At 40.0% G+C, this 25,788-nt stretch overlaps 3 protein-coding genes across 3 annotated transcripts; 1 reads left to right on the plus strand and 2 right to left on the minus strand.

Annotated features, from left to right (window-relative positions):
• Positions 1-1,491: 1,491 nt before the first annotated feature.
• Ttd14 (TRPL translocation defect 14) lies at positions 1,492-15,446 on the minus strand. The gene is made up of 10 exons (XM_011139155.3): positions 15,026-15,446; positions 11,733-11,800; positions 11,095-11,132; positions 10,504-10,541; positions 6,730-6,858; positions 6,450-6,522; positions 5,609-6,009; positions 5,178-5,385; positions 4,915-5,096; positions 1,492-3,896 (listed from the first exon to the last, which is right to left on the minus strand). Exons 1-10 carry the CDS (start codon positions 15,063-15,065, stop codon positions 3,568-3,570), a joined length of 1,506 nt encoding a protein of 501 aa, XP_011137457.1. The 5' UTR covers positions 15,066-15,446; the 3' UTR covers positions 1,492-3,567.
• Positions 15,447-20,180: 4,734 nt separating this feature from the next.
• On the minus strand, positions 20,181-22,489 carry slim (scruin like at the midline). The gene is made up of 4 exons (XM_011139166.3): positions 21,960-22,489; positions 21,539-21,772; positions 21,062-21,391; positions 20,181-20,866 (listed from the first exon to the last, which is right to left on the minus strand). The coding sequence occupies exons 1-4, from the start codon at positions 22,419-22,421 to the stop codon at positions 20,690-20,692; spliced, it is 1,203 nt and encodes a 400-aa protein (XP_011137468.1). The 5' UTR covers positions 22,422-22,489; the 3' UTR covers positions 20,181-20,689.
• A 395-nt stretch (positions 22,490-22,884) lies between these two features.
• On the plus strand, positions 22,885-25,348 carry crn (pre-mRNA splicing factor crn). Its single transcript, XM_011139176.3, has 2 exons — positions 22,885-23,007; positions 23,278-25,348. The coding sequence occupies exon 2, from the start codon at positions 23,287-23,289 to the stop codon at positions 25,297-25,299; it is 2,013 nt and encodes a 670-aa protein (XP_011137478.1). The 5' UTR covers positions 22,885-23,007; positions 23,278-23,286; the 3' UTR covers positions 25,300-25,348.
• The last annotated feature ends 440 nt before the right edge of the window (positions 25,349-25,788 follow it).

Genomic DNA, 25,788 nt, shown 5'->3' on the forward strand with positions numbered 1-25,788 from the left:
GACGTTCATGTCTGTGGGTGTACAAGATTTGTTTGCTTTTCAGATTCATCATACGTGTGAACCGCGAGTGCGCGCGTCGACTCACTATTGCATTCTCTCGATTGAAAATATAGATTTTCGCGTTTATACGTACATATATATATATATTTTTTATATGTATATACATATATATTTCTTTGTTATTTTTTTCTCTATTTCCGCGAATGAACGTTTCACAGGCACTTCGTCTCTAAACTGTGGCGAAATTTGCTTGATCAGTTGTGTTCGGCGCGTAGAAAATGCGTGGAGCGACACGTAGTGCGTCGAAGTATCATCACAAAAATCCATGTATATTCATGGACAAAAAATATGCAAGAAGATATCGCGATCATCGTTTCTTTCGGTTTTCATCATTTCTCTTTTCTGTCTCTCTCGTTCTTTCTCCTAATCACTTGCAGCAACGTTCGTCTTGAAAATCTTCAATTACAAAACTGAACTCGAGCGAACAAGAGGCCGGCACAAGACAAATGCAGAATAACGATACGAAAAACTAGAAGAATTTTGTCGTCATAAAATTTATAGATAGAAATGTTTCGTTCTACTTTGTAAGCATCTGAACTATAATATATAGAAATTAATATATATAAGAAAAAAAAGAACATTTTTCCTTATTCTAGCGTTTCAAGAGCGACTCCCGCAATACAGTGACAAAGATTGAATATTTCAAAAGAGTTCTCCAAGAATAGACTCTTGAAATGGATATTAACGGGAGAGGCTGTCGTCTTTTTGAAAAGTTTCCGTTAATTTCTTATAACAACGTTGGCACGACGTTTGCTCGAGTTTGATTCTGTAAGATCTTCACTTGTGACTATATATATCGATAACGCGTATTACAATCACAGAAGGTAAATTCGACGAAAAACAATCGCGCCGCGTTATATACATTTAACTTAATTACACCTACTAACACAGGACAAGCACCTATTATTAAGTACTGATACGTTCGATCATTAAATGTTCGCCCTAATTATAATAATCGTCAGATCGTTCTACGCTGTTGCACACATGTCTTTTTTTCTCGAATTGAGTTATCAGTTCTTAACTATTCGAAAGTAGGAACTTGTTTGCATACTGCAAAAATGAAATTTGCACGAATTCCGGAGAATCATGCTTCATGGTACGATACGGAGTACTCGATCCCCTCTTAAGAACATAAAAAATCGCTAAAATCAGTTGCACCTTGAACATGTTCTCAAAAGCAACAAAAAATCATGATGTAAATCAATATATAGTTTGTAACATAAAATACAAAAAAAAATACTCAAAAGAGGAAAATACATCAAAACAAAAAAGTTTTCAACGATGACACGATGAAAATATTGTTCTAAAATAGATTATTAGACAATACTCTTACAAAAACATTTCTAGTAAAAAAAAGAAGTAATTTTCCTTTGTCCAAAAATATTTTGCTGTTTCTTGTGAATATTTTTTTTACAAGAATATCATGTACGTTTTCTTTTTTGAATTATATCACTTTCAATCTTTCATTCCAATTGAATAAAAAATTTTCTTAAAATTTACGATTTGAATAATTCAACAGTAAAAATTGAAAATGAGGGGAAATAACTACTACCATCAGTAGAACATACACATCATCATATATCCGATAACAATGCTTAAAAAATAGAGAATCGAATTCAAGAATTTAAAATCATTTTCCGAGGCTTAATACTAATTGTAATTAATACTTATACTTTATATAAAATAAGATAATATATTGATAAGAGTTAAAATCTGATAACTCATTTGAAACCTCAGTTTCGACACCGATTTATCGTACGCATTTTATGTATAACGCGAAATACTCTATGATCGTCGAAATATAATATCCTTAAATCTCCCGACGTCCCTTTTTTCGCGTAACATTAAGTACATTGAAGAGATGTCTAAATTCTAATGCAGGCTGTGTGTGTGTGTGTGTGTGTGTGAAGGCTCTTATATATAATATATAATCGAAAAACACAGAAATGATTGTGTGAGAGCCTAACATGTAGTTCTTAACGTTTGTGAAATTATAAAGTCAAATATCATAATCGTAATATCAAAGCATATTTCTCGATCGTACGTCTAAATATTTTTGTTTTCGATAGATTTAGATCCGAGAAAACTTCGACAATGTTGAAAAGATTAATTCGCCCAATATTTTACATACTGACCCAAAGAATTACATTAAATTGGATTACATATTAAATTTGCGTATTAAAATAAAATATAAATAGCGAAAAAAAGATTGCCGAGAAATATTGCTAAGCAATTTCTTTTTCAAACGACTTACTTAATGATATGATAACGAATAATGTGTCGTGATTGCGGTGCGAGTGAGGTACAAGATGTTAAAATATTATGCGCAGAAACACTAAGGATTAACAGAGGTTCGAAACCAACAGAAATTTATCTTGAGTGTTCGATACGAAATTACGAATGCTCTTTCTGATATTCAATCTAGTTTCATACTTATCTTGATTTCTTCTAAAGAACAATAAAATTATCCTTGTGTTATCAGTGATTTTGCATTGTCAATGACTTAGACTATAGTTAAACTATACTCGGCTCTTGACTACCGCGCTTCGCAGGCCTGCATTGAACATTGCACCGAAGTTCACATTGAACCTCAACGAATTAAGTTACATGCTACTCGCTACATACTTCTTCTCTTACTTAATTTAAGATTTATCGCAAGATTTTTTGGTATCTTAACAGAATATATCAAATCTCTTAACAGAAGGTCTAATAGTACATATAAAAATGTTGCGATGAAAAATTTCTTATCCAAGGACTGTTTGAGAAATCGATCATTGAAATACATTGCAAGAATTTCATCGCACTTGACGAAAACTCGCGAAGTGCACTCTGAATGTTTCGATCGTTTCAGGTTTCGGGTATCAGGTTCAACGGAGGTCTCGAAGAGATCGGTTATGGTACTTGCCAAAGAGATCTCTTAAATACGGCATGCAAGCCCGCTTAAAAAATAGACGTTATCTATGTGAGATTTCAGGTTTATCGGTTACTAATAGTTGCTACTTTAATCCTGGTTAAATACTCGTGAAATACTCCAGTTACTCTACGACACGCAATAAATGTTTGCGCCGTTTTAAGTACGAATATTATTTTTGCCGAGTATTATTATACTCGCGATACGTTGAGTTGTAACTGCAATCGTCACTTTCTTCCGAAACCATCAAGGTAAAGTTTGTACTAAATGTAATAATTCAAGTCTCATCTCGATTCGTATGATTCATTAGCCTCAGAGTTCCTCTTAACGAAAAATAGACGTTCGAGAAAAAGAAAAAATATCCACTCGAAGCAACGTCGAAGTTTACTTTAGGATATCTACCCTTCTAGCAGTAACAGCAGTCCTCACGAATACTACTCCTAACCAGGATTAAAATTCAGATAATCCGTCAGTGCTAATAGAAGGTAGGTCCGTCTACGCGTTTGCGATTACTCGAGCGGTTCGCTAGATCTCTTTCTCTCTCCCTTTTTTTTCTTTATTGCCATCTAAAATTTCCTGCGCATCTATCGCGTTGGTTAATGCATTATGTCCTCGAATCTGTTCTTCTGCGGCTCGTCGATCTTCAATTTCCGCAGACTGTCATCCAGTATCGCAGTCGAGTCGCCGTTCACATTGTACCGCTCAGCGTGCGTCGCTTTACCGTTCGGCAGCCCATTCTGCATGCCGTTGATGCCACTGACACCATTGACATTGTTAACAATGCCGTTACTGATCGCGTCGGAGGCGTTAGTTTCAGCTTTGCCATGCCCGTCGAACCCGTTACTCTGTGCTTCTGCCGTCAGGATCATTTTTGATGGCGAGAGACTAAAGATCTCCGACGTTAGTGAATCATATTGCATGGTGCCTGCAATGTTTATTATTACTCTAATAAGAATATCGATATTAAATATATGTATATATACAGGGTGTCCCATTTTAATCCGGCCGGCTGAATAAAATTTGAGGATGATATTTTCCAGAAAAAAATGTCAGACAAATGTTGCTCAGTTCTAGGGGACATTCGATGCCATCAATAATTTTGACCTCGGGTGAAGGGTTCAAGGTCATTCAAGGTCAACTTTTTTTTTTCTTAAATGGGAACCCCTATTTTTCACATCGGCAATCGATTCTACGTAAAAAAAAAAAAAAAAATGAAACTTTTGTCTGAAGCATTTTTTTTTTATAACGCAAACTAATTTCACTTATTCAGCCTCCAAAATTGAAATTTTCAAACTTTCTGAATTTTTTACTCGAGAATGGTGGGGTTTGGGGGGAAATTGTAGAAGACAAAAAGTTCTTGGAATGCTGCAAGGAATTCACTCGAATTTTCGCATGCCGAGGGTACTGGACATGATGAGATAAAAGATTTTTTCCAAACATTGGTGGAAAAAAGTGCACGATCAACTATGCGAAAATTCGAGTGAATTCTTGCAGCATTCAAGAACATTGTCTTCTGCAATTTCCCAATCTTACATTTTTTACGTAGAAATCGATTGCCGATTTGCCGATGTGAAAAAATAGGGGTTCCCATTTAAGAAAAAAAAAAGTGGACCTTGAATGACCTTGAACCCTTCATCCGAGGTCAAAATTATTGATGGCATCGAATGTCCCCCTTAGAACTGAGCAACATTTGTCTGACATTTTTTTCTGGAAAATATCATCCTCGAATTTTATTCAGCCGGCCGGATTAAAATGGGACACCCTGTATATATATATATATATATATATATATATATATATGTATATATATATATATATAATCTAACGTCCTATACAGCAAATATCTATCAAAACATCTCCACTCATGCATTATGAATGGAGATGTTAAATGTATAATAAAAAAGTATTCATAAAGTCATTAATCGTCAATCAAGATACGGTACCGTTTAAGTTGTGGCAGTATTTATTGGTGTTATTCCACTCTTCACGCAAACTGAGATTGAACATGCTGTAATCCGGATTGCCGGTGACTTCCTTCACGATTGTCAGGAATTGTGGCAGGATATTTTTCAGTTCGTTACCTGTCAGCGCCGTGTAAGTCTCTAGCAACATCAAACCTCGACACCTGGCAACAAATGTGAATTTACTTTTACTTTCTTTTCGTTCAATTTTATTCGCTCTCTTCCAATCACAGAGGCTATCTTACCTGGGATGCGCCGGTTCCCTGTAAATGTCCAACTGGAAATACTGATTATTGATGAGGAAGCAGCGGCGACGTTTGAAAATGGTGAAATGTGAGTCGTCGCGCTGGGATAGCATGTTCAGGTAGTCCCGATGTGTCAGTTGAGTCTTTACCTCGATTACTTGGCCGCATATCTTCGGTCGACGAATTGTATGGATGTACGACCAGTGACCTGGGGAGAACAAAAACAAAAATTACATTACTCCGTTGGAATCTTTGCCCGACGCGATGTTCAGTCAGCCAATCACGCGCAGTTTAATTTCACCAATTTTGCGATATTTTATAGTATCTTTGACCATCGAAAAATATTATTTGTAATAACTACTGTATCAAATTGATCAAGTTGATGCGGCACAACGCACGGAATTGTTAAAAACCGGAGAGAGCGTGCTTACCTTTCTGGCCGCGCTTACGCAGACGCGCTTGCATCTTAGGATTGTTGCTCTGGAGGTAGTTGTGCACGACGTCGAAGTCCTGGAAGGGCGGGAACTTGTCGTCCGCCGGCAACGGCGCCTTGACGAGGAACTTGACCTTGCGACTGCTAGCACGCAGTCGATCACCCGTATCGATACCCAATTTCTGGCACACACACTCAATCATCCGACAGATCTTGGACTCGAAATCTTGTGAATTGTCGATCACATCAAAGTACGGATGACCGACCCAGGAGGCCGCAGCCTTGTAGTCGAGTTCGCGAGCGAGCTCTACGCCTTCTGAACGACATGCGTGCTCCTCGGTGGAGTAGAACTCCTCGGCGCCGTTCGCTGCAGATACCATGTGGATAATTTGGTTGTACCTGTTGAGTAGACAGTGTTATTACAATTGGAGAGGAGAAAAAGCATCGGTAGTAATTTATCACACGAAGAGGCATTTAGTATTTCAAAGAAGAATTTTGAATATATTCTTTACATCGCGATTTTTTTAAAAGACTATCGTGATTTATCTTTGTTTCTGATTTTTTCCAACTCGATGACGTTGATCTAAAAAAAGTAGAAAATCTCGTTACGCAAGCTTCATTTTGCGTTACTCGATCAATGCAATCCAGATCGCGGCAAGAAATACAATACATATTTATATTTATGTGAATACGACGCACGTGATTACCAAGTAAAATGTTCACGCTCCCTCGGCGTGTATCATAAGAACGCAGCTTGTTTATTCAATGTTAACGAAAGAATATGATTTTTGCTCCGCGAATATTGACAGTTTCTTCCAGTACTCGATTTCTGCTAATACCTGTTGTCCCTAAGCTCAACGTTGTTCCATCCGTTGGAGGCCATCATCAGTTCCCACTTGTCCTTCGAGATAACTAAAAATTTTGTCTTTAAGTCTTTCCGTGTAAAAGCGAAAGATTCAACAAGACAGATCTTTGAATGCAAAACACAGAGTAAGGTCAAATACGATTTCAATTTAAACTCGTATAGCGAGAATGCATTTAAACAAATTACAAGGTATCGAGCATAAGTTATTTTCTGCATAGCTATTCTCAGATTTATTTTCAAATATTTATACTCACAAGCGGAAGCATCCATCGCGCCGCGATCGCAGATGATCAAGCAATTCCTCGAGCAGCTCTCACCGAGTTGGAAGAAGGTGTTTTCTATCTGCAGCATCGTGCGCAGGAGATTCTCCTGAAATTTGAACGCTGCAACACACAGGTGAGAAAGCACGATGTTATAAAATTAACAAATTTTGATCTGACTCAAAATGTTACTTCGAGGAGAGGATTCGGGTTTTAACTCGCTAAGCGCGCTAGCGTAAATAATCGCATTGCTGATCTTCGTAGAGGGAAAATGAAGCAGCCTCGATCTCTTAGGAAATAAAGCTCTAGGAAGATTTAGCTCGGAAAATCTCCTTGAAACGACAATCGCGGAATTAATTATGGAGGTAAGTTATTGAGAGGTAAAAAGAGAGACGACGTGGGAGTCTGGGAAATTTGATAATCTTTCGGAATTACGAATAAAAATACTGATTACACGTCGCGAAGCTGATTTGTGGGACGAGTCGGGGATTTAATTGCGAATTATATATCGGTGAGATTCCCCCCATTTGACGCGTTTTTCGTTATTCATACTCGTCGTCGACTTTCGGCAAACTCGTGCAGCGAGTCTCCGTGCGACGCGTGTTTCCCATTTTCTTCGCACGAAACATTTCACCGATCAGTTCCCATAGATCTGATCAACAAGTGGGTCAGTTTCTAGCAGCAGCGGGTCCTAGCACGAATGCAAACGTCTAAACTCAGCATTTCTTGATCCAAAGCAGCGGCCAGTTTGAAGGGTGGATCGGCGTGATATGAGAATCGCCGCGTACACAGGCGATTGCGCGCAAAGCGAGAAACGCTGTACGTATTACTGCCGTATCACTCGTTGTGCCACGAATTCCAGCCTAGCGCGATAACGAACAACTCACCCACACCAGAATCGACCTCCAGGATATCCGGCCATCTCGCCTCGCCCTCGCAGGAGTCGTTCTTACGAATTAGGCGCGGGAAGGACTTTGAGCGCGAAAGACAAGGACTCTCTGCTAGAACCAACCGATCTTGTTGACGCGATCTTGTCGTTGAATCTCTCTTCGTCGCCACGACTCGAAAGAAGAATACTCGCGTTTCCCCCCAGTGGCAGGGGGAGTCAAACGAGTGGAGGCAAGCGGAAACTATTTTGACGCGAGACTTCGAGTTTGAGAATATTGAAGAATTTCTCGTATCAAAAGGAACCCATTTCCCAACTTTGCCGATCACAAGGACTCGTTTGCATTCCCGCCGCAGTTTTTTAATTCTGCCAATATTTTGTGGGATTCAGAATTCGCAAGTAGCCGTATTGCAGACGGACTAATCTCTAATATCGTTGACATTGATGGGGTATATAATAACCACACGTGTCCGCGTCTTTTGCAAACGTCAACGTTTTTCTTTCTCGCACGATCGTATTTCAAGCCGTATGAGATACAGGAGATGAGAGTCTCCGCGGAGAGACGAAAGGAGAGAGGAAACAAGCCGCGGTAAGAGCGATAACGAATCGACAAATTTAGCCCGACTTCTTTCGGCTTGCCGCAAGCGCCGATTCGAGAAAATTTAGCGAGTCGAGGAGAGCGATCCTCGAGAGTTCCACATCGAAGACATATGATCCCGAAGGCTGGAACTTAAATTACGTAATGTACATTTTAAATATGCGAAACGTCGCGTCGTTCGGAATTTAACAAGCTAAATATCCTCTTTTCGTTTGCCGACTGTCGTGACTTTCAGCTAAAAATATGAAAATCTATTTCTATGTGTCGCGTATCCTCTCACACAAAAGCAGGAATCTTTTATTTTTCGCTTCAGCTGACACGTTTGGTGTGTATATGTATGTATGTGTGTGTGTGTGTGTGTGTGTGTGTGTGTGTGTATGCGTGCGTGCGTGCGCGCGCGTATGTGTGGGACGAGCGAACGAAATTTAAAAATTTCACCGGACACCGGACAGATAATTCGCGCGATAAAAAGAGCTGGCCATACAAAATTTGACGGAAAGCCGCCTAATTATTCTCGTGGTAATTACGCGGAACGATAAACGTGCGCACAAGCATAAACGTAAACGAGGAAGCCTGATATTCGTTTCCGTTCAAGGGCGACCTGATTAAAGCCGCGTGCGCGATCGTCTTACGTAAGGACGAGCGAACGTGTCGAACAACGACGTGTGATGACGATCGCCCACGCGACAAGATATTATTTCAACTTGTTAATATATCATATATCGTATTTAATGGGCAAATAACAGCAAAGCGCGTGCGGCGTGCACGATAATGCGCGTCTCGATGCGCACATGACTTGTGTAATCTTTCTTCAAACATACTCCTCGATATCTAATCTTCGATCACATCGAGATTTTCTCGAGCGCGAGTAACGCGCGCGATGCGTCGTCGGAAAATTATTAATCCGAGAGACTCTTGAAAAGCGACGACGTGTCCGAAATAAAAAAAACTTCATCGAAGAAGCACGTGACAAATCGCTCGAGAATGACGGCGCACGCAGAACGGAGGCGTGCACGTGGGGAGGAAAAGAATAAATCCCGAGAGCATGTATATCGCGATGGAAGACTATCCGAAACGAATGTTCCTCGTGTTGGAGCGTAAGCTGAAACCGCAAGCTTTCTCAAACTACCCTTGGACGATGGCTAAAATCTGTCTTTCGAAGATCGGGCGCGATCGACGCTCTCTCTTTCTCCCTTTTCCTGGGAACTAATCGCTTTCTAATCATAAAAATTTCCTCCCGACGCGAACGTTATTATTCAGGCAAGTCCAACATTTATCTGTTCTCCTGAGTAATTTTCGTCTCAGCGTGCTTGACGCACCGAGTGGACACGTTCTAATGGTTCGGAGAGCCGCGACGAAGTCCTTCGCCACACTTCGCGCAGCGGAAGGCCAAGCCGCTAACGCGTGCATAAGCCAAGAATTTTCGGCGTTACGCAATCGCGCTATTGCACCGAGCGCGGCAAGCTTGCGTGATCCTTTGCTTCTTCTTCCAAACGAAACATGACATCGCTGTCGTTCAAGTTGTGATAAATAAAAGCCATCGCGCGCGTAAATTCTCACGCGGGAATAAATACATGGCGCGTAACGAATCTCGCAGCGGACTGACAGCCGCGTTTTCGGATGGACCGTTTTTGTGCACCGCCGAGATCTTTCATCATTCGCGCGTACGCGCGCCAATTTACATCTGTTATCGAGGCTCTACGTCGTATTTCGCATTATTGTTGCGTTATTTCGTTCGTCTCGCGTGTTCGATTCTGGCGCGACGATCTTCGTGAGATCAGTTTGATTCTTTCTTTTTTTTTTTCTTTTTTTTACCTGACTGTCTCGCAAACAGAGAGGAAGAGACAGGAGGAGAGGGGTATCTCTCGATGAATCTTTTAATTGCGCAAGTGTCTTCTTAATTAATTACATCGATCACAGTGGCGTTAACTCGCTCTTCGATGGAAGGAATCGAAACCGGTACGATCCGGCTGCGGTTTGTCGTGCGCGCCAATTTTCGACAGAATGAATGTAGAGAGATGGTTTACGGGTGGTGATCGCAACGTCAAAATATAATTTCACTGCACGCGCGATTACGTCAATTTCCATAATTGTAAATATCACGTAATTAGAACAGGTTATTACACGGTGCAGACGTGTGTGTGTGTGTGTGTGCGAAATCGAGTTAATACAGACACGAAATGGGATGTCGTTAGAAAGTAAGAATTTCACGTGGGTGGTTGGCGGGAGGATGAGATTGGAAAAGAACGTAAAAGTGCGAGAGAGAAGTAATCTGAGGGCTTACCTTCCTCCGCGTTCAGGTCCGAGAATTTGATACCGCCGCTGAAATGGAAAAAAAGCAGACGGTAGATGAGACATTTGGCATAACAAACGAATACGCTATACAGTGTGTGTACACACGCGACGGAATGTTTATTAATCAACGTTTTTAATCGGTGATAACGACGAGACCAATCGGATAGCATAGCTATTAATATCGATGTATATCGATACCCCTAACGCGTCGCGTGAATTATGAAGTCGAGGGCGTTGACATTTTTTCGAGCGATCTTTACGAAATAACTCACAAAGCTGAATAAAAACTCGAAGGCCCTCGTCCATTTTTGTACAATCTTTACATCGAAAGGTGTATTGCTACACGGAGTTATTTAAATGAAAATGACGCGTTTCGATATTGCGTAAACAGTCTTTCCGTTTTCGCGTAAGTTTATTCAACAAAAGAATACTTATTCTTTTATATTTTTCCTTTGTGCGAATATATATAGGTATACATACAAAATATATATTATTTTACACTCATGCTGTTATCTATAAAAGACAACAAACCCGACTAAGTGGCAAAACGGCGGGGGAAATTCTTTTTTGTAATACCTACCTCAGTAACACAGTGGCGGTCTCGGGGACGCGGAACACCTGAAAAAGAAGGGGAAATACCACCGTTCTATCAAATTCACAACGATAAGAGCCCACCGAAACTAGTTCGTGTGTCGTATCTCTTTCTCCTTTTTTAGAAACCGGAGAGAACCGAGGAGAAATGAGCGCCAGATTTTGGTTTTCTTCTTTTTTTTCATGCAAGATACATGCAAGGCATAACCGCCTTAACTAAGCGCTTGATTGACATAAATTATATAAAAAATAAATTAACATCGAAATATCGAGAGATAATAATTTTCCGTAGTGCGGTAGTTGGATCGCACCGTAAGATTTGCGAACTCGCTTCGACAAGCGATTATGCGCAGGGAGAACATAAAGATTAAAAATCTTTCCATCTCCAGAAATCAAGCCTGAAGCTTGTCGTTTCGGGGGGCTATTATATGACGTAATAGTTACATATACGATAGAGCACAATACGTCGATCACATAACCGCTGAATAGAGCGATGTAAGACGGAACGCGCGAGAGTCGTACGCTCGGAGCGGCAAACGAATGCTCGATGAGAAAACTCGCGACGACTCGACACGCTCTTTCTCTCTCGCGAAAATTTACGGCAAAAAGTCGAAAGATATCTCTTACCTTCCAGCCCATGTTCTCGAAGAAGGTGCACAATCTGGCCTGTCCGGTCGTCTTGCCACCGCATGGTCCTGCAAGCATGAATAAGAGTGTCAAATATACGTGAGAAGTGAGTGGAATGTATAGATAAAAGCAAGAACGTAAACAGAGAGAGTCTCTCAAACACATCGTTGAACGAATGAAGATGCGTCAACGAGAGTCTGCGTGACTATTTATGTATCGAAATAATTTCTTTCTTTTCTTTGACAAGAAGACATTAAAGGAAATGTATTACGCTGCTTGTATCAAAAACGTTCCACCGCCAGAATGACATCATACCAGAATCCTGTCCGCCTGAATAAAAATTCCAACTGTCTGGATAAAACGGTCCACAACGGTACATTACATAGTAATTTACAAAAGAAGCGAATTCTACTTGGCAGGAAGAAAGTGGACAAAAAACAGACGGGAAACGGATACGTAGAACGGATACTGGGCGACCACAGACCCACAAAAATATACTACGAATACAGATATATTGTTTTATGAGTACGGTTTTACGGTAATAGCATGTCGTATCAAGTCGCGTACGTCTTATTTTGTAATATACTACGACTTAAAAAGGAAGAGAAAATAGACGGGACAAAGGTATATACGAAAAGGCAGACAGCAATAAAAGTCAAATTGAATATAATTGATGTGCGTCGACACAGCTGTTAACTCGATGCGATGCATCACGCTTGAGAATGCAGTGACGCATTATTCTCGCTAAGCTCTTTGAACCTAACCCGAAGAGGCCTCAATGATACCCGAAATTACCTTTCTCGACAAAGAAAAAAACGTCAGAGTAGAAAGTTTATACATCCCTAAAGGGACAGACAGATTGACTGAAAGATTCCTTTGTCGCATGTGAAAAAAATGGCAGAGTAGAAAGTTAGTAAGACATCCTAAAGGGACAGACAGACCGACTGAAAGATTCCTTTGTCAAATGTGAAAAAATGGCAGAGTAGAAAGTTAGTACCACGTGCTGAAGGGACAGACAGATTGACCGAAAGATTCCTTTGTCGACCGTGCAAAAATGGTAAAGTAGAAAGTTAATAAGACATCTTAAAGGGACAGACAGATTGACCGAAAGATTCCTTTGTGAAGGAATGTGAAGGTACAACATTTGGAGTAGGTAGAAAAAAATCGAGGCAAGAAAAGTGAAGAAAAGTAAGAAACGTCTCGCAGCGTCTGGCTACGTCACTGCGAGAACGATATTAGTGTTATTAAGCATTATTACTAGAACGAGCATTGTCTTTTCTCCGACTCGGTCGATCGAAAACGTCAGCGCGATCAATCGCGAATAGATTGGTCTCTCTTAATAGCTCACATTCCGCCGGATTTATCACAGCGATAGCGAAGTTACGGCACGTGAGACCAATTACCGAATATATAGCAACTTTAAGCTCGACTAACTTTTTGCAAGATACGTGAATCTTGCAAAACGAACCGGAAGATTCAATCTCATAGGACAAATTCAAGAGAGCTATGTTATATATATAATACCGAATGTCGTCGCTTCGTGAATACGCGATGCACTAGAATATTTTTGAGAGAATCGACTGAAAAACACTTCGATTTTGATAAATGTTTTTTAAAGTACCAGATTTCTCTATCTTTGTTCTGTTGTCGCTTTATACCCGCATTGTACACAAATGATACAGATATGACACAATAGGTTTCTTTCCAAAACGCAGTCGAGAAAAGGTGAAAAGAAGGGTCAGTCAGGTAGCTTGGAAAAAAATTGTTTTTGTGTTATCTTCGAATTCCTTACAAATTCCTGTTGCGCGTTACATGGCGTCATTTATCACTGATAAACTGCTACGTCGTGTGCTACGTCACGCAGGACAATGAATAGAACGTAAGACAGTTCGATAAGTATACATTGATAGTATCAACTAGCGCGTTATCTGCGTGCAGCGCGATACGCTCCTCGACTTCCGATCTCTCTTCGCACTTCTTTGACCGATAGATATTTCGAGAGGGCTTATCAGAACGTGATTGAGAGAAAAAGAAAAGAAAGAATGCCTCACGAGATTCGCGAACCAAACACAACACGACACGAGAAGCGTCTGCAAAACATATGAGCAGAAAATGTTGTCGTGCGTGGCTTCGCGATCTTTAAACGCGCCACGTGTTTAATAGCGGCTTCGCGACGATACCGTATCTTGTTCAATACGACGTTCCGTATCGCATTGACGTTGATTAGACCGTCGCTGATGATTCATGTTATCACGTGCTATCATTGCTATTGTTAAATAGAGTGTGTCGCAGTACTCAATGAGAGAGAATAGTCGGTGATGATTTTAGAGTCGAGGGGTATCGAACGGCCCGAAGGGAAAGTACCAGAGCGTGGGCCGTCACCGCCGGTGATACCCACGTGGCACGTGGAACGTGCTAGAAAGAGAGAAAGACCGCGCGCGCAGCATAGAATAGATAGATCTCTCGAACGAAATATCAGACGACCGCGTTTGGCGCTAAATTTGGGAGCCCGATTCTCGGGCTGTTTCTTCTCTCAGTGTGCTTCGAACGTTATGTCGAAACTTGGCCTGCGTCGGATTTCTCCGCCTGCGAATACTCGGACGAACTCGTGTCTCTCCCCCGCCCGTTCGCGCATTTTAACTTAATCGCACGAGCCGGTATTTCCGTCGTATATTCGTAAGAGGCAAACGAAATTAGCAGCGAGTGACTCGACGATTTTTTTATCTCTTTTATTCTCTGACGTCTTCTTTCCTGACGTAACACGGGCCGCTTTCCTCCCGGATAGCACACCCGGTATAGCCGCGGTCGTGAAAAGGCTCGTGCGTGTCCCCCGCATGGGATCGATCGATATCCGCGTGGCTGCGATAGCGCGCGATGGACAGACATCGCGAAATTGGAAGGATGACGAGCGCGCGGACAAACGTCCGAGGATCTCGGTCGATCAGCTTTAACCCGGATTGCCAGATACGTTTGCAAGATGCACCTTCGACTTTACCAGCCCGGCTGGCACCTGGTGCACCTGTAGGGAAATACGGCACTGCAGGCACGACACACGGACTTTCCGTGTACGTTCGCGAACCCTTTTCAATCGAAGCTAATCGCAACTCTGAAAAATTGTATGTCGCGAGCAGCTCCGCGTGGCCGACCTTGCGCGGTGTTGCGTCTCCGGGAGAGACGCCTTCATGTCGTTTACGTTATTCTCGCGAATTACGCACTCAGGTGCGAAATCCGCCATCCCCCGCGCGGGAGCGGTAAACGCATATAAGAGAGATGACAACAAACATTCCACGTACCTCCAGTCAGCACGAGTTTGTACACGCGTTTCTGATCCATCGTTGCGTGCTTCGTCGTCCACTTCCGGTTCGGTCGAATCGCTCTCCTGCTTGTCGTCCTGTCCCCGCTGCTTCCGCGTTACTCTCCGCGACGTCGCCCGTGCCCTCGAATTTATCCTCGACGATGCTCTTCCGGCGGCGAAGATGGTGTGCGAATGTGCGTAAGGCGGCAGTCGATACTACATGAATACCTGATGACACATGTCGAGACGCTGCGCGTACGACCGCGTACTTGAACGATACATGAGACACGAGTACGTCGACGACGAGAGAGATCTCTCTCAACGAGAAACCGCGGCAAACGATACCACTCGAATCGCCGCACGATGCTACGATGGTACCACGTCTGACACGCTGCACCGTTCAGAAGCTTCTGAAGTGAGTCGCGCAGCTGGTTGCGGCACGGCAGCCATGGTATGGAGGGGAGAGTCACACGCGCGCATGCGCAGTGGCTCGGGCTTAGTGGACAAATCCGATATAACGCGTATTCGAATCTAAACGAATATAAACGCGTCGCTTGTTCGTGGCTGAAGGTCAACGCGTCGTTAGACCGTTGTCGCGGTATAACGAGAAATTAGAAAATAAATCGAACGCCTGATTTTTAGTCCAATTTTTCAATTTGGATTTCTTACTTTGATTATTCAAGACCACCGGGGCCTTCAACCACGACCAATCGCAGTCCTAATGCATGTCACTTTTCGATTATGATTGGCCGATTTATTAGGCCTGTTCGTTTTGTCTGCATTGCTGAACTGGTGCATTAAGTTAAAGTGAGACAAACGTAGGTTTTCTCACTTCGACTTGTTGCACCGGTTCAGCCGTGCAGACAAAACGAACAGGCCTATTGTTACAATTCGATATCGAAAATATCCGCGCCACATTCAAACTTTTCTTCACGGCACAATGATCTTATATACTATCACACACACACACACACACACACACACACACACACACACACACACACACACACACACACACACATACACACACACACACGTATATATACGATAAAAATGGAAATGTAGATGCGGTTTTACATAAGTATGCAACATTGCGTATGTGTCTGAAACTCACAAATCTCTAGAGAGAATTTATAATTACGTACATGTTACTTATTTCATAATTATATTTACAAAATGTAATGCAAGATACGATTGTAAATGCAAATAGCACTCGGATACTAGAACAACAAAACAACAGTCTGATATCCAGATTTTATAAATCTCTCTTCTCTTGTTCGAAAATTTCATTTTCCTCAACGTGTTCGGATTCTTCCAAAAGATGTAATCTTTATTACAGTCGGTTTCGTCATGATTTCGTTAACGATGAAATTGTTGAGATTATACTTATCAATAAAAGCTTACTTGCGATATGTTGATTTAAAAGGTAAGTTAACAAAAAAACGTATCATTATATCTATAACCATTTGGAATATCAACGCGTGTGAAAACGTATCTGTAAGTGTGCGCGTATCGTTTTTATATTTATATCTATTTATTGCAAGTCTCGTGCACGATTCTGTTCATGCATGTGCTTACGTCGCATGCACGGTTTGATTTTAGCGTTTTTAGAAAATAACTTGATGAAGAAAATAGGTATTTTTATTGTTCCCTCGTGTTCGCGCAACTGCGATAAAAATATCGTCCTTGGTACAGATATCACGCTCCGCTGAGTTTCTTGCACCTTATCCGTCTACGTACGACACAAAAGTCCCAAATAGATTTTTTAGATTTCTAAAAGATATCTTGCAATGTCTTGAGATATCTTACATTTTTTCCGAAAGGATATCTTTTAGGGATCTAAATGTTAAAGATATCTTTCAAGACATCTTTTAGATGTCTGTAGATATCTTTTAGAAATTCTATAAAGATATCTTCAACTAACTCTATTTAGATATCTTTTAGACAACTTCTAGACATCTTTTAGAAATCTAATGAAATGTCTTGAAGATATATTTCATAAGATATCTTTTAGATGTCTACAAGATATCGACGTTTACTGGGATGTGAGATATATCTGAAAGATATGTGAAACATTTTTGTTACGCATTTTTCCGATATCTCTTTACAATTTCTTCGAAGGTTTGAAAGATACGCAAATTCTTGAAGACGAAAATAACACGTAATACACATAAAGTTACACGTAAAGTTTTGTTTGAACATGAAGCGATAAATATATAAATGGAGTAAGTCCGATCTCGAGTCGATAATATTTACGTTCTTAATCGATTACAAAGAAGATAGTAAGTTTACGACGTGAATTGCTCAGATAGCACACGACGTCCCAGAATTATTTTAGATATGCCCAGGATGTCTTGAACAGTGCTCTAGCAGTGTCCTGAGTATATTCAAAATGATTTTAGGATGTATTATGCTTTGAATTAAATTTAACGGAACATGTCTGCTATTTTTATTTGTTCGAAAGTATAACGCAGGTTCGCTAAATAAAATTACCTGAATCGGGAGATTTGATCTTTCTGTATTTTTCTTTTCCATTTTTGTATTTACAGCCTTTACTCTCTCTCTCTCTCTCTCTCTCTCTCTCTCTCTCTCTCTCTCTCTCTCTCTCTCTCTCTCTCTCTCTTTCGTTCTCTATTTTTATATCAGTCGAGCGGCTAAATATACAATTAATGTAGTCTTAAGTAAACAGCACCGGGAGACCCTACCGCGTAATTAAGACGTATAATATCACGCAATATGATTTACAACTAACGTACGGAACATTTTAGTATCTCACATTCAAGAATAATTGGATCGATCGTTTTTATTGTCTGTAAACTGGAAGATATTCTAGAAGAAAATTCGATAAGTTCATTAATTCGTTAAGTAAACTCGTTAAGAGCAATTTTTCTGTTAAGCAAACAAAAGTAAAAAGAATAAAAATGTTATCGTATTCAATTTCAAGAGAAATTTTCATTTAACTAAAATAACGTGACCACAATCAACGTTTCGTACGCCAGTCACAAAACACGCCGTAGACATAATTTAAGTTGAAATATTTAACACGCCAGTTCGAGATACGTATGTTGACCTTCAAAAGCCTTCGATTGAATTTTCAAGATAATCCAAACTCGCATTCGTTGCTTTACGTAACGTAAAATTTTGTTACACGATTGTTACGCGATTCAGCGATTACTCTTGACTTACCCTTGACATAACACTAGAATAGGGTACCTATTATGCAACTCGTCGGAATCGATTCCGATCGTAATAATTCCGTTTCCCCTAGAAAAGACAATAGAAATTTAGGAAATAACGGAATAAATTAGATCGGAATCGATTCCGACGAGTTCCATAATAGGTACCCATGAATCGATTTTCAACATCTTTTTTCTAGAACGCTAGAATTCTCTAGCTAGATCCTCCGTTAGCGATATGTACGTAAAAACAACGCGTGTTGATTTCTTCAGCGAATTCAACGATCCTGCGGAATTTGGAAAATTTCATCATGAATTAAAACGATTTGTAACAATATCTGATTTATTTTCTTACAAAAGAATAAATCACACAGCGAAAGATAATATAAAAACACGTCGATTTTACGTACGACGATAACGTTTCCAAGTTCGAGGCGTTCTAAAAGTTAGCAAAAAAATTACTTCTCGATATTGATTCCGTATAATACAATCGCTCTTTCGCAAGTTACGTTCCAGAAGATATTTTAGAAAAGACAAGAGAAACAGTCGAGACCAAGGATCAAAAATGGAATATCTAAGTTGAAATTTGCGTATCACAGACAGGCGATAATAATTCTAAAGTTTGTTCGCAAATAAACGAAATCCAAGTTATAGTTGGGGTAATTATAATTTTCCACAATCTTGTGTCACATCTAAGATCGAACTCGAATTGCAGAATTATACCGATTTCAATCCTCGGCCGTGACTCTTGAGGCTCGATTTACCGAACGAGCGATTCTGTCGATTTATCAGTCGCTCTATATAGGCATTGCGGATAAACATCCGTAAAATTCGAATCCGGCAGTCTCTACTTCGACGTTCAACGTCAATCTCATGCGTTTTGTGCTGCATAGAGTGTTTCACCTTACCACAGTATAATAATCTCGATAATTCTAAGATTTTTGGAGAGAAATGAATATAAGTGAAGATATATAATGGTATCAATGTACAGAACTTCAGCGAGAAGGCATAATGAGTACACTGTACAATGTTAAATAACGCTAATAACGAACTATATACCTTTATAAATATAACTCTTTACTCATTATTATCACAATAATCATAATTATATTATCTGTACACATTTTGCACATAGATAATGCCGCGTGGACCAGTGCGACATTTCTAATATCGAGAAAATATAATCCTCACAATAATTTAAGCCGTGAGTTAGAATTAACCCTTTCGCTATAGCGCATTGCAACCAAAAAGTGCTTGCTGTGTACAAGATATCCGATTGTGTGACGTCGAAATGCATGCACGAATTGACATAGTGATGAGAAACTTTAATCGACAGATTAAAAACGAAGCAAGTCCCTTACATTATGTATACGAGAAAAGGGCAATAGTATTGGATAGAATGCCATTGTTCCGGCATTGGATTTCTATATATATACGTATATATATTTTCCATTATATATATATATATATATATATATATACACACACACACACACACACACACACACACACACACACGATGTATGTAATGCAGAAGATATTTTTCGATTACGTATATATACACCGTACGTATGTATGGTATATATAGTAGCAAAAGGGTTAATGCTGAATTGCAGATTCGAGAGTCTATTTTGCGAATGGTCCATTATTGCAATTCGCACATGACAAATTGAACCAATGAAACGCAATAGCGATGAAATTGATTTTTCCTTTGCCGATTTCATACAAATAACATAGTAAAAAGAAGTACACAAGCCAATAAATACCGTAATGATCTAAACGTGATTAGATGCTTTATTGCAGGGATTCTAAATCTTGATTTGTACCATAGACTTCTTTAGTAATTTGATAAAATCTCAGGATATTTTTTATGTATAAAATAAAATATACATATGTATAAAATTACGAAAAAGAATATATTATAAAAAGAATCAATAATTATATTGAAATTATACATAAGGAGATTCTAAAATAGATAACGAATTCCAAAAATGTTAATAACAGGAACAAATAGCCAACCATGTTACCTTTTCTGTATTTCTCATATATGATCATATAGATCTTATATAAATGTGTGTTGATTTATTTTAGCATACTTAGTAAAACATAGTAGCATACATTTATATAAGATTTATATGTATAAGAAATACGAAAAAGATAGTCTGATCGTGTGTCTATGTTTATTTGACGTTTTGTTAATCATTTCAACATTATCAACACATTTTGGCATCTCCTTAAAAGTTACCAAAATAAAATAAAAAAAAAGTACTTGCTAGATTCTATTAGAGGCTAGCGAAGATAAAATCATAATCTTTTTCTTATTTATAATTTCACGGATTTCCTAAAATATATTCATGAATGCCGTAGAAATCTGATTTTCTGAAATCCAAAATTTCAGGTTAAGAATCCCTGCTTTAAAGTATATAGCAAGCTTTAGAGAAGCTGAAGAGTCAAGGAAGGACTGAGAAAACTGTTGGTCACGTTGTTCACAAGTCGTAGAAATCAAGTCTTTGCACGAATTTCAAAGGTATTCCGATGCGCAGTAATTCGTCCGGCGATCTATTTCGTAAGTCCAAACAATAATGATTTAATGCTTGCCAACATATTTCTGATAGCTTCGGGATCGTTAGCCAGACGGATAAAACCGCATTTGTCCTTTGTATCTGTAACAATATGAGTTTCAAACAGTGAAAATTGATTACGAATGAATTGTACTTAAATCCAAAAAAAGAAAATAACTTTTATAAGATTCAAATCTTTATATTAAAAAGAAAAAATTAAATAGATATTATGTATATTATCATGAAAGCATAAAATATTTGTGATAATTTAAAAGGATATAATTATATAAAACCAACCGTATTGTTCTCCTTGATAATACCACCAAATATGTACATACGACCTTCTGGGGTGAGTGCTGCTGAATGGAAATACAATGGACATGGCAGGATGCATGTCCTTAAACATGTCCACTGTAACGTACTAAGGTCCAGTCGCCAAACATCAGAGAAGACGCGATCGCCGTCATAACCACCTGATATAACAACTATGGTAGCACCAGTCTTCTCATCTGTATACTGAACAGAACCATGACAGCGTCTTGGCGCTGGTACTGTGTTGTCATCATTATCACCATGTGTGCTCAATATTTCCCACTTATTGGACCGCAGATTGAACGCTGGGATTTCCTGAGAAATCTCTCATTACACATCGAGTATCATATGATAAATTTATTACATTTCTACATATTTATATTGCAATACTGTTATATTAACCCTTTTAGTTGTATATTCAGAAAGCTATCTGTTTCAAGAAAACTATATTTATCTACTCACTGAAAACCCAAAGGCATCCATGGAAGTACCACCACCCAAGATGTAGATCATCTCACCATCACATGCTAGTTCATGGCGATATCTACCAGGTGGTTCTAATGAGTCTCTGCCCAAACAAATGTATACTGCTTGCCAGATGCCGATTCTGAGGTCAAAGCGATGGATGTCACAGGTATATTCATAACCAGTGGTACCACCAACAGTATATAGATAACAACCGTAACATATCAGTGCCTGTTTGTACACAAATAAGTAATAAGCAGAGATGAAACAAACCTGCTATTTTGTCTCTATATTTGAAGCAGTACTCATAAACATAAAATTAGTCTTGTTCATGGATGTTTTTATACTATAATTATATTGCAAGTGCATAAATTATAGAGATATTGAAAGAAAGAGAAAAATTCTTCCATCACAGTACCTGTCCATACTGAGGCTCAGGTAGATCACCACAAGCTAGTACCGGTTTCATCACACCATCCTCCACATTGCAAATGTACAATTGATTGCTACAACTCTCACCAAATGGCACACCTGTACCACCGTACACCATAAGTGTCTTACCACGTAAGATCATAGCGGTCGAGGCTAGTTCGTTCGGCATAGTTTCTTGGGCAGGTAATCGCCGCCAACGTTCACTTGCCAGGTTGAATCGCCATAGTTCTTTGAACAACGGCTTGCTGATGATCCACGTTGGGTCGTCGCGCATATCTGGATCGGTGTCAGATACACATGGATTGAAACCTCCATACGAATAAAGATTCCGATGGTCGCAGGCGATACGATGGCCACTTCGTGCCTTCGGACGCTCCGGTCCGTCCGCTTCATGCTCGAAAACTACGTACGGAGCGAACACATACATATTTTCAACTTTCTCATCCATTTCGCGAGCAGTGATGCGCTGCCGTGGTAACTTCTCCCACGCGGGAGACTCCGTGCGCAGACGTAAGTGACGTCACAATTAAACGTCAGCTGCTTTCGCAGATATATCTGGAGTACGTTTGAGTACGTTCCATACATAGTACTCGCAACGCTTAAATCGTTCACCGTGCCGTTCTACTTAACGCCTGTGAGCGTCCAATTAAACGATCTTGCCGATAACTTCAGGTTATTCAAGTTTGTTTATGTTGTTAATTTTTTTTTGTTTTTTGCCAATAGTTCGAAATAGTAATGATAGTTTGATAGTTTAATATATTACAGTACAGAAGATTACCCTATATATAATATATGTAGAGTTATAATATATAGAATTTCTTATAATTTTCTATACTGGCGCGTACAAAATTTGATTTTTTGTAATCGACTTCATAAAAATCGATTTTATATCGATAGCCATGCGCATGCGCATGCGCAGACATTAAACGCTACCGTGTAGATGCTAAGTATGCGTTGGGATCACTTGCTAGTCTGATTAGTTGAAAGTATTTTAACTAACTTTGAACAATTTACAGCGTCTAAGAACTGACTTTGTAAGTACTTTCTTAATATCTTTTATTTAGGAATTTCTGATTAATTGAATCCATCTGCATGGTTATGTCGACTAAAATCATAACCTCTAAGACAACTGTTTACTGAAAGTAAACCAAAAGAAAAATAAAATGACTTTGTTAATAGTTGATTTGGATCATATATTAACAAAATATCATCACGCTCGTTATAGTAAAAATAATATAATATAGTACAATAGCGAGTGTTACAAAAGCATTGTATATCAAACTAACAAAGTGACATCTGTGCAGCAAAAAATCATGGAGAAATCACAGAAAATGCCTAAGGTGGCCAAGGTGAAAAACAAGGCGCCTGCAGAGATACAGATCACTGCAGAGCAGCTGCTACGCGAGGCAAAGGAGCGTGATCTAGAGATACTGCCACCACCACCAAAGCAGAAGATCTCAGACCCACATGAGCTTGCGGATTACCAGCATCGCAAGCGCAAAGCTTTTGAGGATATTATCCGTAAGAACCGTATGATCATCACTAACTGGATGAAGTATGCGCAATGGGAGGAAAGTCAGAAACAGATTCAACGTGCAAGATCCATATATGAGCGTGCACTTGAAGTGGATCATCGTAACATAGCGCTCTGGCTGAAGTATACAGAGATGGAAATGCGTAATCGCCAAGTAAACCATGCGCGTAATCTATGGGATCGAGCGGTCACGCTATTGCCACGTGCCAATCAATTTTGGTACAAATACACATATATGGAGGAGACGTTGGAAAACATAGCTGGTGCGCGCCAAGTGTTCGAACGGTGGATGGAGTGGGAGCCAGATGAGCAGGCTTGGCAAACATATATCAAGTTCGAACTGCGTTACAAGGAGATCGAACGCGCTCGGCAGATCTACGAACGTTTTGTGATGGTGCATCCAGACGTTCGCCATTGGATCAAGTACGCGCGTTTCGAGGAATCATACGGCTTCATCAAGGGTGCGCGCACAGTCTACGAGCGTGCAGTAAATTTCTACGGGGACGAAGGCCTGGATGAACGTCTGTTCTTGGCGTTCGCCAAGTTCGAGGAGGGTCAACGGGAACATGATCGCGCACGCATCATCTACAAGTACGCGCTGGAACACATACCGCGCAGCAACACCCAGGAGATTTACAAGGCATACACGATCCACGAGAAAAAGTACGGCGACCGCTCGGGTATCGAAGATGTGATAGTCAGCAAGCGGAAGCATCAGTACGAGCAAGAAGTCAAAGAGAATCCGGCTAATTATGACGCGTGGTTCGATTATCTGCGTTTAGTAGAATCCGAGGGTAACGTCGACGTCATCCGCGAAACTTACGAGCGTGCAATTGCCAATGTGCCGCTTACCAAGGAAAAACAATTCTGGCGCAGATATATTTACTTGTGGATTAAGTACGCGTTCTTCGAGGAATTGGAAGCGAAAGATGTCGAGCGGTGTCGGCAAGTGTACAAGGTATGTCTGGAGCTAATACCACACAAGCGTTTTACTTTCTCGAAGATTTGGCTGCTCTATGCGTACTTCGAGATACGACAAAGGAATCTGACTAAGGCGAGGAAGACCCTCGGATTTGCGTTGGGTATTTGTCCTACTGACAAACTGTATCGTGGCTACATCGATTTGGAAATACAGCTGGTGGAGTTTGATCGGTGTCGCAAGTTATACGAGAAGTTCCTCGAGTTTGGCCCGGAAAACTGTACAACGTGGATGAGGTTCGCCGAACTGGAAACTCGGCTGGGCGAGATCGAGCGTGCACGTGCCATATATGAGTTCGCGATCGCACGGCCGCGACTGGATATGCCGGAGCTTCTATGGAAATCGTATATCGACTTTGAGATCGCACAGGGTGAGACGGAGAATGCCAGGCAGTTGTTTGAGCGGCTGTTGGAACGAACGTTGCATGTTAAGGTGTGGATAGCCTATGCCAAGTTCGAGCTTCTTAATCCGGGGAATGACGATGCGCCGGATAATGTCGTGCTGGCGAGACGGATCTTCGAGCGCGGTAACGATGCATTGAGATCCAGCAACGACACAGAAAGTCGTGTATTGCTATTGGAGGCGTGGAAAGATTTTGAGAACGAAAAGGGCACTGCCGATACCTTCGCGAAGATCATGGAGAAGATGCCGCGACGTGTGAAGAAGAGAAGACGTGTTGTTGACGAGGACGGCAATGATGACGGTTGGGAAGAGGTGTTCGACTTCGTGTTCCCGGAGGACGAGTCGCAAAGACCAAATCTTAAATTCCTTGCGTCCGCGAAGGCTTGGAAAAAACAAAATGAGACCTCTTGAGACATTAAAATTTGATATGTAGCTTTATAAAATTTAACTTGTATATAGATAAGAGTATATATGTGTATATGTATATATATATTTTATATACTTATATATATATATATATGCATATATGTATAATAAAAAAAATGAAATATAGTTGTAAAGAATGTACGATGATGAATCCATACACTGGGTTATGCTCGTACTATTCATCATCTATAAATGTAACATATAAACTGTGATATTTTGCATTATTGTAAGAAACATCGATTTTGACATATACTTTTCCTATTTTACTTCGCGAATTATTCTTATTTTAGTATTTGTAATATAAAAATGAATTTCCTTAGATTAACATATCTGCGTTATTGTGTGTTTTATTAAGACATATTCAATTTATTTGTAAGAAGAAAGGAATAAACCTCTTCGTAATAGTAACATATTTTGCGGAAAGTTATATATTAGTATTTTATTATGTGTGTAAATTAAAATTAAAAATTATGA

This window comes from Harpegnathos saltator, unplaced genomic scaffold, assembly GCF_003227715.2.
Source record: "Harpegnathos saltator strain DR-91 unplaced genomic scaffold, Hsal_v8.6 scaffold219, whole genome shotgun sequence".
NCBI classification, from domain to species: Eukaryota; Metazoa; Arthropoda; class Insecta; order Hymenoptera; family Formicidae; genus Harpegnathos; species Harpegnathos saltator.

Coding starts and splice junctions, on each gene's coding strand:
- Ttd14 (XM_011139155.3), bottom strand. CDS start 15,065: ATGGATCAGAAACGCGTGTACAAACTCGTGCTGACTGGAG. Junction 10,542..11,094: donor ACCGCCACTGTGTTACTGAG/GTAGGTATTACA, acceptor TTTCCATTTCAG/CGGCGGTATCAAATTCTCGG. Junction 6,010..6,449: donor GTTGAGCTTAGGGACAACAG/GTATTAGCAGAA, acceptor TCTACTCAACAG/GTACAACCAAATTATCCACA.
- slim (XM_011139166.3), bottom strand. CDS start 22,421: ATGGATGAGAAAGTTGAAAATATGTATGTGTTCGCTCCGTACGTAGTT. Junction 21,392..21,538: donor TGGATGCCTTTGGGTTTTCA/GTGAGTAGATAA, acceptor GAGATTTCTCAG/GAAATCCCAGCGTTCAATCT. Junction 20,867..21,061: donor TTATCAAGGAGAACAATACG/GTTGGTTTTATA, acceptor ATATTGTTACAG/ATACAAAGGACAAATGCGGT.
- crn (XM_011139176.3), top strand. CDS start 23,287: ATGGAGAAATCACAGAAAATGCCTAAGGTGGCCAAGGTGAAAAACAAG.